General features: G+C 30.9%; 1 protein-coding gene across 50 annotated transcripts in view; it reads left to right on the forward strand.

Annotated features, from left to right (window-relative positions):
- Positions 1-13,412, forward strand: part of RIMS2 (regulating synaptic membrane exocytosis 2) — a 698,117-nt gene that overhangs the window by 458,198 nt on the left and 226,507 nt on the right. For 23 of the 50 annotated variants that reach the window (XM_064384488.1, XM_064384526.1, XM_064384490.1 and 20 more), the window contains 2 exons: positions 3,666-3,845; positions 4,730-4,839. In XM_064384488.1, coding sequence (XP_064240558.1) covers positions 3,666-3,845; positions 4,730-4,839 — 290 coding nt within the window. Of the gene's footprint in view, positions 1-3,665; positions 3,846-4,729; positions 4,840-5,659; positions 5,693-13,412 lie in introns of all 50 variants that reach the window. The other 27 variants (XM_064384505.1, XM_064384477.1, XM_064384479.1 and 24 more) reach the window with 3 other exon arrangements.

Raw genomic sequence — 13,412 nt, forward strand, 5'->3', positions numbered from 1 at the left:
GAGATATCCAATTTTTTAAAATTTAGGATGTCAGCTTTATAAAGTAAAAGAATAATTCCTAAGTAGGTTTACTTTTTACCAGTTTACTTTTCAAGAAAACCTATTGCATTTACTTATGACATTTTTACAATATAAACATGAAATAAGTCTGATTTAATACAGACTAGGTTCTGGGTTGCATATGGGGAAAATTTTCATTGATTTCTAAGTTTTAGTATTCTTAGTATTTATCATACCTGTAGAGATACTCTACATTGAGCTTACTTTAATCTGGAGTTATATCATTGTGAAAGATATGGATGGATGGATGGATAGATGGATGGATGGCAATAACACTGGGCTATAGACAAGAGTGCCCACTGATCTCTTCTTCCATAGTACCTTGCATACAAATCCTTTGTCCTTTCATTGAATTAGGAAACCTAAAGTACATAGCAAAACTGATAAAATAGTAGGAAGTTGCATCAAATACTTGGAAATTTTAAAAAATATTTATATTGACCCAAAAAATTATTCAAAACTGACAACTTCACTGGATAATTATAAAATTATTTTTCCCTTAGAAATGACTGAAAATAAATACTAAATAATTCTCTTTCAGTTTTAGTTTTTATTATGCATAAATATTGCTATTTAAAATGAAGGCCTTCCAGATTGTTTTCTTTATTATTGTGGCCTATTGTCAGTTCATCCTCATCTCAAAATCTGCATATGCTAATAATGTGTTTTTAAGGCTGGATTGTTAACAATAGCATGTATTGTTGTAAAATTGTTAGCCAACAAATTAGTGGAGGGGCTGATACACAGTATCCTTTGTGAATGCATGCAGTTTAGAAGAGCAGCCACTAGCTAATGCTGGACAGTAGCCTAGATCCATTCAAGTACAGAAAAATGAACTATAAATATAGACTAGAAAATATAAGCTATTCAAAAAGATGTAACAATGATAGACATTAAATCACTTTTAAAAGACAATGGAATTATTTACCCAAGAAAGATTTAAATTTACAGGTGAGGGGACCCTGGCTTTTTCAGTGGCTTACCCTTTGCTAATCTGATAAAACCATGGCCACTCTTCTTTGAATAATATTTTATATGCATAACATAAGGTACAGAGGAAACTACTTATATTGAAATGAAGACTTCAAGTTAAGAACCCCAAGTAGGCCCTAAAATATTTTAAACCCTGTAAGTGTTTATTATTTCCCACTTTTCAGCTGCTGCTATTCAAAATTAATTATTTATAAATTATTATCTTAAAATTAAAACTAATTCAGAATTTTGGTGGGAGTTTGTGTTATATCTCAATCCCTTTAAGGTACCTGACATAAAACTGGGTAATTTAGGCACTGCTACTTTAAATTTTTATAGGAACAACGTTGTGTCTAAGCTAGTCAGACCTATTTTTATCCAATTGTGGGAGCAGAAGCCTGTGTCAGCCTTCTCTATGTGCTATCAAAGTTTCAAATGCGGTAGTCTTCTGTTTCCCTTAACTGTGTTGGGAGATTTGGGGAAATTTCTACCTTCTACTGTAATTCTTTTCATTTTTCATTTCTTAAACTATTTTCATTTCACACAATGGCATTTATTTAATATATACTTTGTATTATGGAGAGGAAATATATAAATAAAATATAAAAGATGGGTTAATTTTCAAACAACTTTTTTATAAAGAAATTTTGTTTTGTAGGGGCTACTTCCAAAGGAGTGACCTCTGTTTTACAAATAATGGTTTCCTTTTGAGGACATAGGACATAGCACCACATTTAAAATAATTCTCTAGATTTCACTCATAATCATATTTTTCAGTTATTAAAAACAATTCTTCACAAATAAGTGAAACTGCACATCCTAACGTTTACTTTACTTTCCACTTGGAAAAATTTCTTGATGGAATCAGAATAAATGAAATTGTAGATGAATAAATGAAAGTATTAGTCTAACTTTCTGTTAGGGTAATTGTAGCTATTTCACAAAGTTTTGTTATATAATAACGTGTTTATTATTAATGTAAAATAAGAACTTTTTAAAATAAATGTAAAGACCGTACTCTTAAAAAGAGGTTTTACGCAATTTAGGTAGTAATATATAGAGAGATATACCCTTTGTTTCTGTTTATTGTGATGAAGATATATAAAGATGTTAGACTAAAAACATGTAGCAAACTACTGAACACACTTATTTCTAAAGAAAAGTGTTCTTTTAAAATAGCTTTTCAGAAACAAAAAGACAACTCTGATATTTACACTATGAGGTAACTTTTTCATTTCTCTTGCCATTTAACCTTACTAGTAATTAAATATTTTTTATGTGTTTACATTTAATGTCAGTTATTTTGACATGTTCTGGATGGATTTATGTGAAAATACTAAACTTAGAAAGTCAATCACATGATAGTATATGGACTTAAAAGTATTTAGAAATGCTCTGACTTCTATGTTACCCTAGACTTTAAAATGTAAATTACTCACAAGATATGGTGTACAATAAAGCCAATATTCACTTTCTAAAGTTACCTAATCTAATGTCAACTAATACAAAATTTTTTGCCATATAATTCATGACATTTCGGAAATTATGTCCTGTTTATTCCTTATTTTTCTTTAATTGCTTGCATTTTTCATTATCTAAAATAAGGTTGAGATAACTTATAGATAAAGCGGATGTCATTGAAACGTTAGTTTTGAGGGAGACTAATGCTCTCTTGACTGTCTATAGTATATAAGCATTTCCATTTTTGTGCTTACAACAGGATGGTGAGGTAATAGTTTTATTTGAAATATAATTTTGCATATGTTTTACTTTTGAATTCTGGAGCCAAAGCTAGTGCTTTTAAAGTTGTCTCTCAAATTGTGGGGCTGTTGTTAGAAAATAATTTATTGATCATGTTAGATGTAAAAATATTATGCTAGGTTCCAAGGATAGAAAGGTCAACAATGAGAGGTTGCTCAAATTTAAGGATACTTCCTTCAACGAGGATTAAATTTTGGTGTTAGATTTATTTGTGATCAAAGAGATCATGTTGTTCCAGAATTGTTATTTCAATCAATACCCATTCTGAATTGAATCAGTTGGCATAGCTAATGTGCACCGAGATAGCCAATTAACCAGTTCTCTACAGAGTGATTTTTCTTGTAGATTAAGGTTTAAATATGGCTACAGACTTCAGAGTCACCCTATTTTCTTATAACTTCGTCTTGATTCTTCTGTTTAAATGTTCAGGTATATAGTGTTTTCTGAAAGCCTTTTTATATCTTAGTTGGTATAGTAATAAACAGCTTCAGGTGCTACAGAATTAATGCTTATATGGTTTTCTTCACTCTTGAAAGTGTTAGGAAAGTCATTGAATTCTTTTAAAATAGAATAATTCACATATTTCACATATTCCATTTAGGGAATTCATTTTAGAAAGCAGGCAGTTTTGTTTGTTGTTTATTATAACTGAGCAACTGTTATTTTCACTGAGAATTACTTTGAAAGGCAGATTTTGTTTTTTTAGAAATTCTTTAGTTTGAAATTGCTCAGAATATGTTGGGGAAAAGAAAAAATTTACATACTCCAAAATTTTAAACAATTACCTTTTTCAAAATCAGTTTGATGCATCATAACCAAATAGCAGAAGGGCACTAAAGATCAACTGAGCTGCTTTTTGACTAACATTTCAGGGATTGTGAAGCAGCAGATAGACAGCCATATCACAGATCCAGATCAACAGAACAACAGCCTCTCCTTGAGCGGACCACCACCCGCTCCAGATCCACTGAACGTCCTGATACAAACCTCATGAGGTCGATGCCTTCATTAATGACTGGAAGATCTGCCCCTCCTTCACCTGCCTTATCGAGGTGAAAGATAAATCAATCAGACTAACTTCCCCTTTGCTCCACTAGCACATCATTTTATTTTCCCAGCAGCTATATGGTCTCTTCTGTCATCTTTGGCTGATCACTAGTAACAATCGATACTAACCTTTTCAATGTAAACACACTATTTATATTCAGTGGATATAATAGTGTGTGGCTACCATTGTAATCTGTTTATTAACTGTCCTGACTGCATTTGTTTTGTGATTTCTCATTAATCAGGAGTCCTGGGTAAATTCCCTCATTAACTGTCATCTTCTTCTCCTACAGAATGAGAAACTATCTGTGTCCATTATACATCACTTTTCAAATCATCATAATGATTATAAATAAAACTAGATTTTTTTAGTTTCTTTCTATCAATACTAATATCATGTATTAACCAGTATTTTGTTTAGTTGAGTCTTGAATTGTTCAGGGTTTTATTTGTACTTTCATGAGATGTTTTCTAATGAAGAGATATTTAATATAAGCCTGAGTAAAAATCTCTAGATCAAGGGAGAAAGGTTAGCGTTAAAAGTTTGAAATCTGGTAGAAAGAAAAGTAGTACCTTTTCTTTCTTGAGCTGCAAAATTCTCCTCTTGCTTTCATATGGATAGAATACTAATTTACATTAATAATTCCATGTATTTTACCATAGGGTTTTGTGTGCATGTTTGTGTATGTATGCATATTACACCAAAAATAAACATCTTTTGCTATTTAGTCATTCAAATATCCATATTTTGTCCAGTTTTCCTAACCTTTTAATCTGCAGCTAAACTTCTTTTTAAATTGTACTTATACAGCTATCATATGAACCAAATGTAGTTATTAAAAATATGTAACTCGTTGTATTGAAAATGAATATAATGGTGTGTCTTTAGGTCTCATCCTCGTACTGGGTCTGTCCAGACAAGCCCATCAAGTACTCCATTGGCAGGACGAAGGGGCCGACAGCTTCCACAGCTTCCATCAAAGGGAACATTGGAGAGAAGTAAGTTTTATTTCTAATTATGTCGTTTAGGAAATACACATGGAAGCTAAGGTGAATCAAGATTTTCTTACTACCTTTGCGTTAATTTTCTTCTTTTGTTAATTGTATGCCTTGTCTGTATTTGGTAATAGTTATATTTATAAATATTATGTATTTTTGCATAAAAATTTGTAATAGTTCCAGGTAAAATAAGGTATCTTTATTGCTCTTGCACATTTTAAAATTTAAATAAATGCATCTTAAAAAGTAAACATAATACTCTTAAATAAGCAGTTGGATAATATTTCTTTGCTACAACTAAGTTATGTAATTGTTGATAGTTATATAAAGTTTATTAGTAACTAGCCAAATCAATTTTCACACACTGCAAAGGACTGGTTAGCTGATGCACAACAATGGTGATCCTTCTCAAAACTGGAGAACAAGAAAAAGGTAATCATGAATATACAATGAAAGATGCATGTTGTACTGATGTTTTTATTAATTTTACATTTTTGCATAAGAAGCACTATTTGCTGACACACACATGAACATACTTCCCAAACATCTATAAATTTTTGGATAAAGAACCTCTTAAAGCATGGATAACTGAATATAATGATTTTAAGATCATTTTTAAAATGATCCCTTTATTTGGTAACTGGATGTGCTTTGCAAATATACATATATATTTAAATCATTTAACTTTTCTCTAGTAGATAATACATTCTGTGCCTTTGGAAATTTCTGTTGTTTTTAACCCCTGTGTTTTGGTTCCCTTTTTTGTTTTGTTTTGTTTTGTTTTTTGTTTTTGTTTTTGTTTTTATTTTGTTTTCCCTAGACAATGGAGTCAAGGAGATAGAACCTTATGAAGGTCTGTACATAAAGGAGGGTTTGTTTTATGCTAACAGCCTTTTGGGGGGCTAGTAAGCAAAAATAAACCCAACTGCAATTGATGTCCCTTCACTGTATAGACATATACAGTAAAATTATTTTGTTTTATCATATCTGACAAAGTATTCAACTTTTTTTTAACTTGAAAATTATACCAAGGAGTTAAATTTCTTTGATTCATCAAGTAAGAATGCAGAGTTGAACTTCTTTTAAATGACCGGATAAAATGTTCTCTTTCCTAAAATTTTCGTGTATCTTGTAACCAGAATACTAGATTTGGAGTAAGACTTTAATCAAAGATGTCAATTGCAGTCTGCGTTTACATCATTGAGGATGTACACATAGTGTAGTTATATTTATCATCATATATTTCATTTTGTATTTATGATGATGTTTTTAATTATTAAATTTGGCTTTCTAGAAAAGAAAGTTGTTGAATTAGTGATTGTCATTTGTGTTTTCAACATCATTTTTCATGTTGTAGTGAGACTGCTTACAGTATGTCAGAGTTAAATATAATATAGTTTTATCAACCACTGTGACTCAGAAGAAAATATTGAATGGTGATATATGGAGTGTCATACATTTGCTAGATCAATACAAAATCCTCTACCAGTTATGGAAATCTGAAATTAACTTTGCATCTTTAAAAACTTTTGATTGATTACTGATGAATCTCCAGCACATAGAATACTGCCTGGCACATTATAGACCCTCAATAAATCTTTGTTGAATGAATGCATGAAATATTTATTTAAAAAGGGAAAAGCTATCTCAAATAGTATACAAAGTATCACTAAAATAATCTTGTCATTTTATATATGCTTATATTAAAATTCATATTTCTGTAACCTATTTGTAAGAAATTTGTAAGTGTGCTGCATTTGAGCAGCAATACTTTTATAGTCTTATATAACTTGTTGATATGAGTTGTGTTCTTATTAACTGGATGATGGTCAACTTCTGTTTTGTGGTTCTTTCTATTTATAAGTACCATAATTTTGAACAATCCAGTGCTATTGTGACTGTTACGCTGCCTGATAAAAAGCTTTCACAGCATTTGTATAGCTCTTAATTACTTGCATAATATTGAGGGCATATAATTTTAAATTGCTTTTCCTAAGGAAAGTTTAGTAGTATTTATGGAACTTTTTGTCTCTTCAATATTTTTAAAGATAGAGTTTCAACATCATTTATTGTCATACAAAGTCAGAAACCATAGTTTATGCACATTTTTTAATTGAATTTTTAATGTCTTTTGTAGCAATGGTCTATTGAAATATAAGTAGCTCTATTTTTTGTAATAATAAATATACCAGGAAACAGAGCCTATTGTTAATACCAAAAGTTGGGGTTGATGAAGTTTCTGATGGGCTTCTCAACAAAGATTCTCTTTTTTATTGTTTTTTTCCTCTATAAAATTAATTAAAACCACAATTTTCCTTTAAAGTCCCCAATTGTGAGTTTTCTATTTTTTTTTTATTTCATAAAAGAGAAGCCAAAACCTCCCTTATCCTTTTTAGTATGAAATAAAAGGGGTTTTGTTTTTTAGTTTTGTTTTACATAAAAGTATGGATGATTTTTAAAAGTGTTTTCATAAATGTTGATATTGAAACCGGTAGATTATGTAATTTTTTAGTTTTAAAGAAGATATAGAATATCTCTTTTAGAAATCTTCAAGTTCAGTTAATCTTTAGTAACACAAAATAGACTATCAGTAGATGGTCTAGATCAAATTAGATTGTCTAGATTAAATTATGTTTGGATTATCTCCTGAAAAGTTAATTGTGAGAAGTTGTAATTTAATGGCATTATTTTAGAATTAAAGTATTGAAATATTTATTTTCAAATCCTTTCCAATAGCCAAAATATAAGCAGGTCATGATTTAACTCTTTATGATTTTGATTATTTTATATTTTAATCTATTATATATTTAGCCATTTCTCTTTGCTTAGAACCGGAGAAATAAAATAAGAACAATATAGAAAGTACAATGTACTAAACAACTATAAGGCATTATTATTTTATTTTTCTCTAACTTTTATGTACTGCCATTTTGTAAAAAGAACATTTATAATGTCATTTCCTGTTTTTCTAGAAGAAAAGTTATATAACATTATATTTTGGTAATAAACCAAGTTTATAGATATTTTGCCTACTTTACCCAGTTATCCACATATTACAGATATTTTAAAAGTCACAATTTCTCTTTTACAAATCAAAGTCATCATAAAAGCAGACAATGTGAGAATTAACCAGTAAATTTGTTTACTTTTCTATAGCATGTCTGAAACTTATTAAAAATAATCTATTGGGCTAAGTTCAGTGGCTTACCTGGCGCACGCCTGTAATCCTATTACTTTGGGAGGCTGAGGTGGGTGGATCTCTTGAGCTCAGGAGTTCAAGACCAGGCTGGGCATCATGGTGAAACCTCATCTCTACAAAAAATACAAAATTAGCCAGGCATGGTGGTGCACACCCATAGTCCCAGTTACTCTGGAGGCTGAGGTGGGAGGATCACTTGAGCCCAGGAGACGCAGGTTGCAGTGAGCCGTGACTGTTCCACTGCAATCTAGCCTGGGCAACAGAGACTTTGTTTCTAAATAAATAAATAAATATTGGTCTCCTTATCATTATGAATAATTTAGAAATTTTTATTTGTTTAGTTTCACTGAAGAATAACCTATTTGGTCTTAATATTTCCCTTTACTCTTGTTTGTACAAGAGCAGAAGTTAATGAAGAAACTGAGCGTGTGGAAGAGCAGGGGGGAGAAAAGCAGGGAGAAGAGGTCAAGGCAGGTCTGTGTACCTAAAATAAATAAGTGAATGTTTTCAAGTATGACCTTTCAATTTTATATAAGACTTTAGGCTCCAAATTTATAAATGAACAATGAAGAATAGATTGTTTTTCAGCACTAACTTTAAGATAAATTACCTAATTTTATTAATGAATAGGTATTACTTAAGCTGTCTAGGCAATGTGTCAAAATATTTAATTTACCCAACTGGCTGAATATTTTCTCTGATGTTTAAATCAAACTAGAATTATAGATAGTGCCCTGGCCAAGATATACACCTAACCTTTACCCAGCTTTACATTCACTTTTTTTGTTTATTCAAAAAGATTTAATGAGTACCTACTAGAAAACTGTATTTTATCATGTGTTATGTTGAGTAAAGGTTTGTTGAAGCTTTAGCTCCTTCTGCCATGGATTTTGAATCTAGTAGAAGCAAATTATAAAGAAATACCACCATGGCATGTATGTACCTATGCAACAGTCCTGCAGGATGCAGGACGTGTACATGTACCCCAGAGCTGAAATACAATAAAAAAAAAAAGAAAAGAAATATAGAACAGAATATAAATTCCATTAAAATGTTTATAGACCATGATCATTTTTCCATTAAATTTTTTTCCTAAAATAAAGCAATTAACTATAGATTTCTCTTCTTCATCCCACTTCAGTATTACTCTAACATTTATTGTCAATCATAATTTCTCCCCATCTTTCTAAATGAAATGCATACCTTTTATTGTTGTTGTTTTTAAAGTCTCTATTATGTTTATGTATCATAATGTTTAATGCTTTTGAAAGGATTTTAAAACTTAAAAGATTCTGGCCTGGCCAACATGGCAAAACCCAGCCTCTACTAAAAATACAAAAATTAGCTGGGCGTGGTGGTGCACGCCTGTAGTCTCAGCTACTTGGGAGGCTGAAGCAGAGGAATCACTTGAACCCAGGAGGCAGAGGTTGCAGTGAGCCAAGATTGTGCCACTGCACTCCAGCCTAGGTGACAGAGCGAGACTGCATCTCAAAAAAGTTAAAACACTATATAATCAGTAAATCAGTATATTTGTATATACTTCTTTTATCAAATTTTCACTATTTTTATTTGAAACTCAGAACTGAATCCTAATCTTATCCAGTTGTCAAGTTTTTAAAATTGTAACTTTCTTTGAACAATGCAAAATATCTTTAATTTTATCAAGCGTTTAAATGACTGCTTTTTATTTATGAATAATAGAGTGTACTTTTTGTGCCTTTTTTTCTCTGCTTACCATGGTGTGAAAGCAATGCTACTATGTATATTGTACATGAGATGTTTTCATGGAAGCATTCTCTCAGTGGAGTTTTTAGTTTTACAACTGAAAACATATTAAGCTACTAGAATTGCTCATTATCAGTAACTTTTTAATGTCATAAAGGTGACATATCATCAAAGTACATCTGATAATGGAAACAGGCAAGTTTAATTGCATATTTCTAGACATGTAGAATTGCTTTCATTCTGAATAGCTAGTATCTAACTTCTGGAATGTCATCCTTCTTCCATTTTCCTGAAATAATTTAGGAATCACATTTTTATGGAATTCTATGAGAATGAGTTTCACTTTAGCTGAGCTGTTAAGTTAATGTTTTTCTATTAGTTCATTCCTCTGTATCTCATATAGTCCATACAAACACTGAAGCCTTTCACACCATTAATTGTCTTCCACATTGAAGTCATTTTTTAGGATAGCATTAGTTTGTGGACTTCAGGAATAGTTAATAACACTTTTATTTATTTTAAATTCATTAAGATAAAGAAGCCCATGTGCTGAACCAGTTTGTTGCTGGTGTTTTATTCTCAAAAGTAATTCGTAAATTGCATCAATTTTTTAATTAGCATAAAAACATAACTATACTATAAAAATGATTTCTCATTTCTTATGTTTGTTTTTATTACTTTTCCTATGAGATAGGAAGTGTATACATTTCTCTTATACTTATTATTATGGGATGTCATGTGTAATGCATGGATTTGTTTCCCTATTGTGTGATTTCATCTTTTTTGATGTGCTTGGTTTTTATTTTGGTTGTTAATGACCTTAATCATTAATCACTATTGTCTATTTTCAATATTATAAAGACAATGAGGGAGAAACACCAACCCCACCTAATAATGGGAGAAAAGGCAAGTCTTAAAATGAAGTTTATGGTACCTTTCTAGATCTTAGACATTTCATACTGACATTTGTAATATACTTGAATATGCATTTTTAAGTAAGCACAAATATTAGTCTCAATTTAAGTTATTCAGTATTTAAAATGTCTATATTCTTTTTTATTTCTGAATATGAAATTAGTCTTTAAAATACTTACCTTTAATGATTATGGTACAATTCTATTTTACTGCAATATAATGGCATTAAAATGGTAATATTTACTCTGTTGAGCGATAGGATTCTGAGGAAGATACTAGTGGTAATGTTATACAGTTACAAAATCACAGCATGGATATTTTTTAATCCAGAAATTGTTTTAAAATTGAATTATTTTAAAATATTTTAATATAGAAGTTTAAAGTAGAAAATGAGACAAATTTAATCATAAGTTTAGCAATAATATTAAATGAAGATTTATAATATTTGTAGATGTCTCCATAGTTCTATACACATGAATTAATATTCCCTGGAAAGTAAAATGATGATTGATTTTAATACTTAGATTTGATTTTCCTGTAATTATTGCTGACTTAATTCTGTAATCTACCACAAGCTAATTCTATCAAAATAGGACTGTGTATGTTTTATAGTAATTGATAATCAACTATGACTACATATGTTGATTTAGAATATCAACCTTTTAAAATGGTTATATCAAAAAAGTGACATCTCTTTCTATATCATAAAATTTGGCCCATTAGTGGGCCAAATTAAGAAATAAGTAGTTTGATACTTCATTAATTTCATTGAAATGATTTTTGGTCTTGAATATATTCTTCCCTGTCTTCATCTTTTATAAATGTCTACAGTATTATTTGTAAGATCTAATTAACACTAAAATATAGTTTTGTTAATTATTAACATAATGCTAGAATATGATTTAAAAGATAATGTAACAAAATACATAAAGTTAAATCATGTAAATATGAATAGTGTTCATAAGGCAATAAACATTTAAATGAGTCCTCAGTGTGTATTTACATATTTGTCATTGTTATCTATTCACGATCTCCTTGAATTTTGATTAGTACCTATGAAAGGAAATGTTGATATATACTTAAATATATACCAGTGATCTGAAATAATAAATATATCTTCCTAAATATTCAACAAGCTTTGAGAACTTTTAATGCCATTTTGTATTTAAGTGCATTTAAATGTGTCAAGATTATATCTTTCCACATGAAGTCACTAGGCTAAAAATTTTAACTAACTGAGGAAGTATTATCATAGGTTTTTTTTTTGTCTTCTTTACCTCTAGTTGTCCCTGAATACTTTCATATCTTTTACCTTCAGACTGTTCTGCTTTCTTGTTATTGCCTGTGGTCTTGCATGTGCAATCACCCCCACAGATTCTTCATGCCCCCTGCACGGACAAACCAGTTTACTAAAACAGTGGTACTGCAGGCAGAATGACTAGAGTTTATCACTCAGATCAGTCTCCCTGAAGGCTCAGAGGTTAAGGTTTTTCAAAGATAGTTTGGTGGGCATGGAGTGGGGAATGAAGAATGTTGATTAGTTGCAGATAAAATCATAAGGGTAGGGAAAATGGTTCTTATGTGCTGAGTTAGCCTCTGAGTGCAGGCCACAGGATGTGGATTTAGTCATCAGTCACAGGTCTGGGTGGAATCAGTCAATCTACAGGAGTAATTGGGGAAGTTACAAATCTTGTGACCTCTGGAACAATGGCTGGTTATTATATAAGTCTGCATTTTAGCATAAGTCAGGCCCATATCATAATCCTAACCTTATGGCCTTTCATTGATTTTACAAAGGCAGTTTTGTTTTGAGGAAGGGCTGTTTTTATCCTTGTTTTAAAGTTAAACTATAAATTAAATAATTCGTCCCATACGTAGGAATGACTAAAGATGGTTGGGAGGTTAGAAGCAAGATGGGATCAACTATGTCAGATTTCTCCCTCTCTCTCTCTTTTTTTTTTTTTTTTTTTTTGAGACAGGGTCTTCTTTTCCAGGCTGGAGTGCAGTGGTGCAGTCTCAGCTCACTGCAACCTCTGCCTCCGCCTCCTGAGTAGCTGGGATTATAGGCACCTGCCATCACGCCCAGCTAAGTTTTGTATTTCTAGTAAAGATGGGTTTCACCATGTTGGTCAGGCTGGTCTCAAATTCCTGACCTCAAGTGATCCACCCACCTTGCCTCGGCCTCCAAAAGTGCTGAGATTACAGGTGTGAACCACTGCCTCGGATTTCTCTTAATGTCTTGATTTTGCAAAGGCAGTTTCACATGTAAAGTTTTCTAGTGACAGATTATTGGAACCTCAGTTATACATTTGTTTTGTTTTGTTTTTCTTTTTGCTCCCCCCGCCCCATGCATTTGTTTTTATACACACATTTATAAATTTGTTTTTAATCATTTATATGAAATCCTCTCCACTGAAAAACATTGTTATTGCTATGTAAATCAATCCAACATATGATAGAGTTGAACCTAGAAATTAATAAATTTGTAAGATGAGAACTCTGTACATATTTTACATATGCTAACTTGGTTTCACTTGGCTTAATCTTTTGATTATTTACCTGTAATTAAGATTTAGTTATTCAGTTTGTCCTTTTGCTATCTTCTTCTGAGAAAATGGCTTTTTATTTACAGTTTATTTTATATATCACAATAAAGTTCATGAGTAAGTTTAAGGGAAGACATTGTTTTCTTAATTGATTAAAGCATATTGTGGATATGTTAAGGTATATTGTT

This window comes from Aotus nancymaae, unplaced genomic scaffold, assembly GCF_030222135.1.
Source record: "Aotus nancymaae isolate 86718 unplaced genomic scaffold, 86718_ANA_hifiasm-v0.15.2.pri h1tg000036l, whole genome shotgun sequence".
Lineage (NCBI taxonomy): Eukaryota > Metazoa > Chordata > Mammalia > Primates > Aotidae > Aotus > Aotus nancymaae.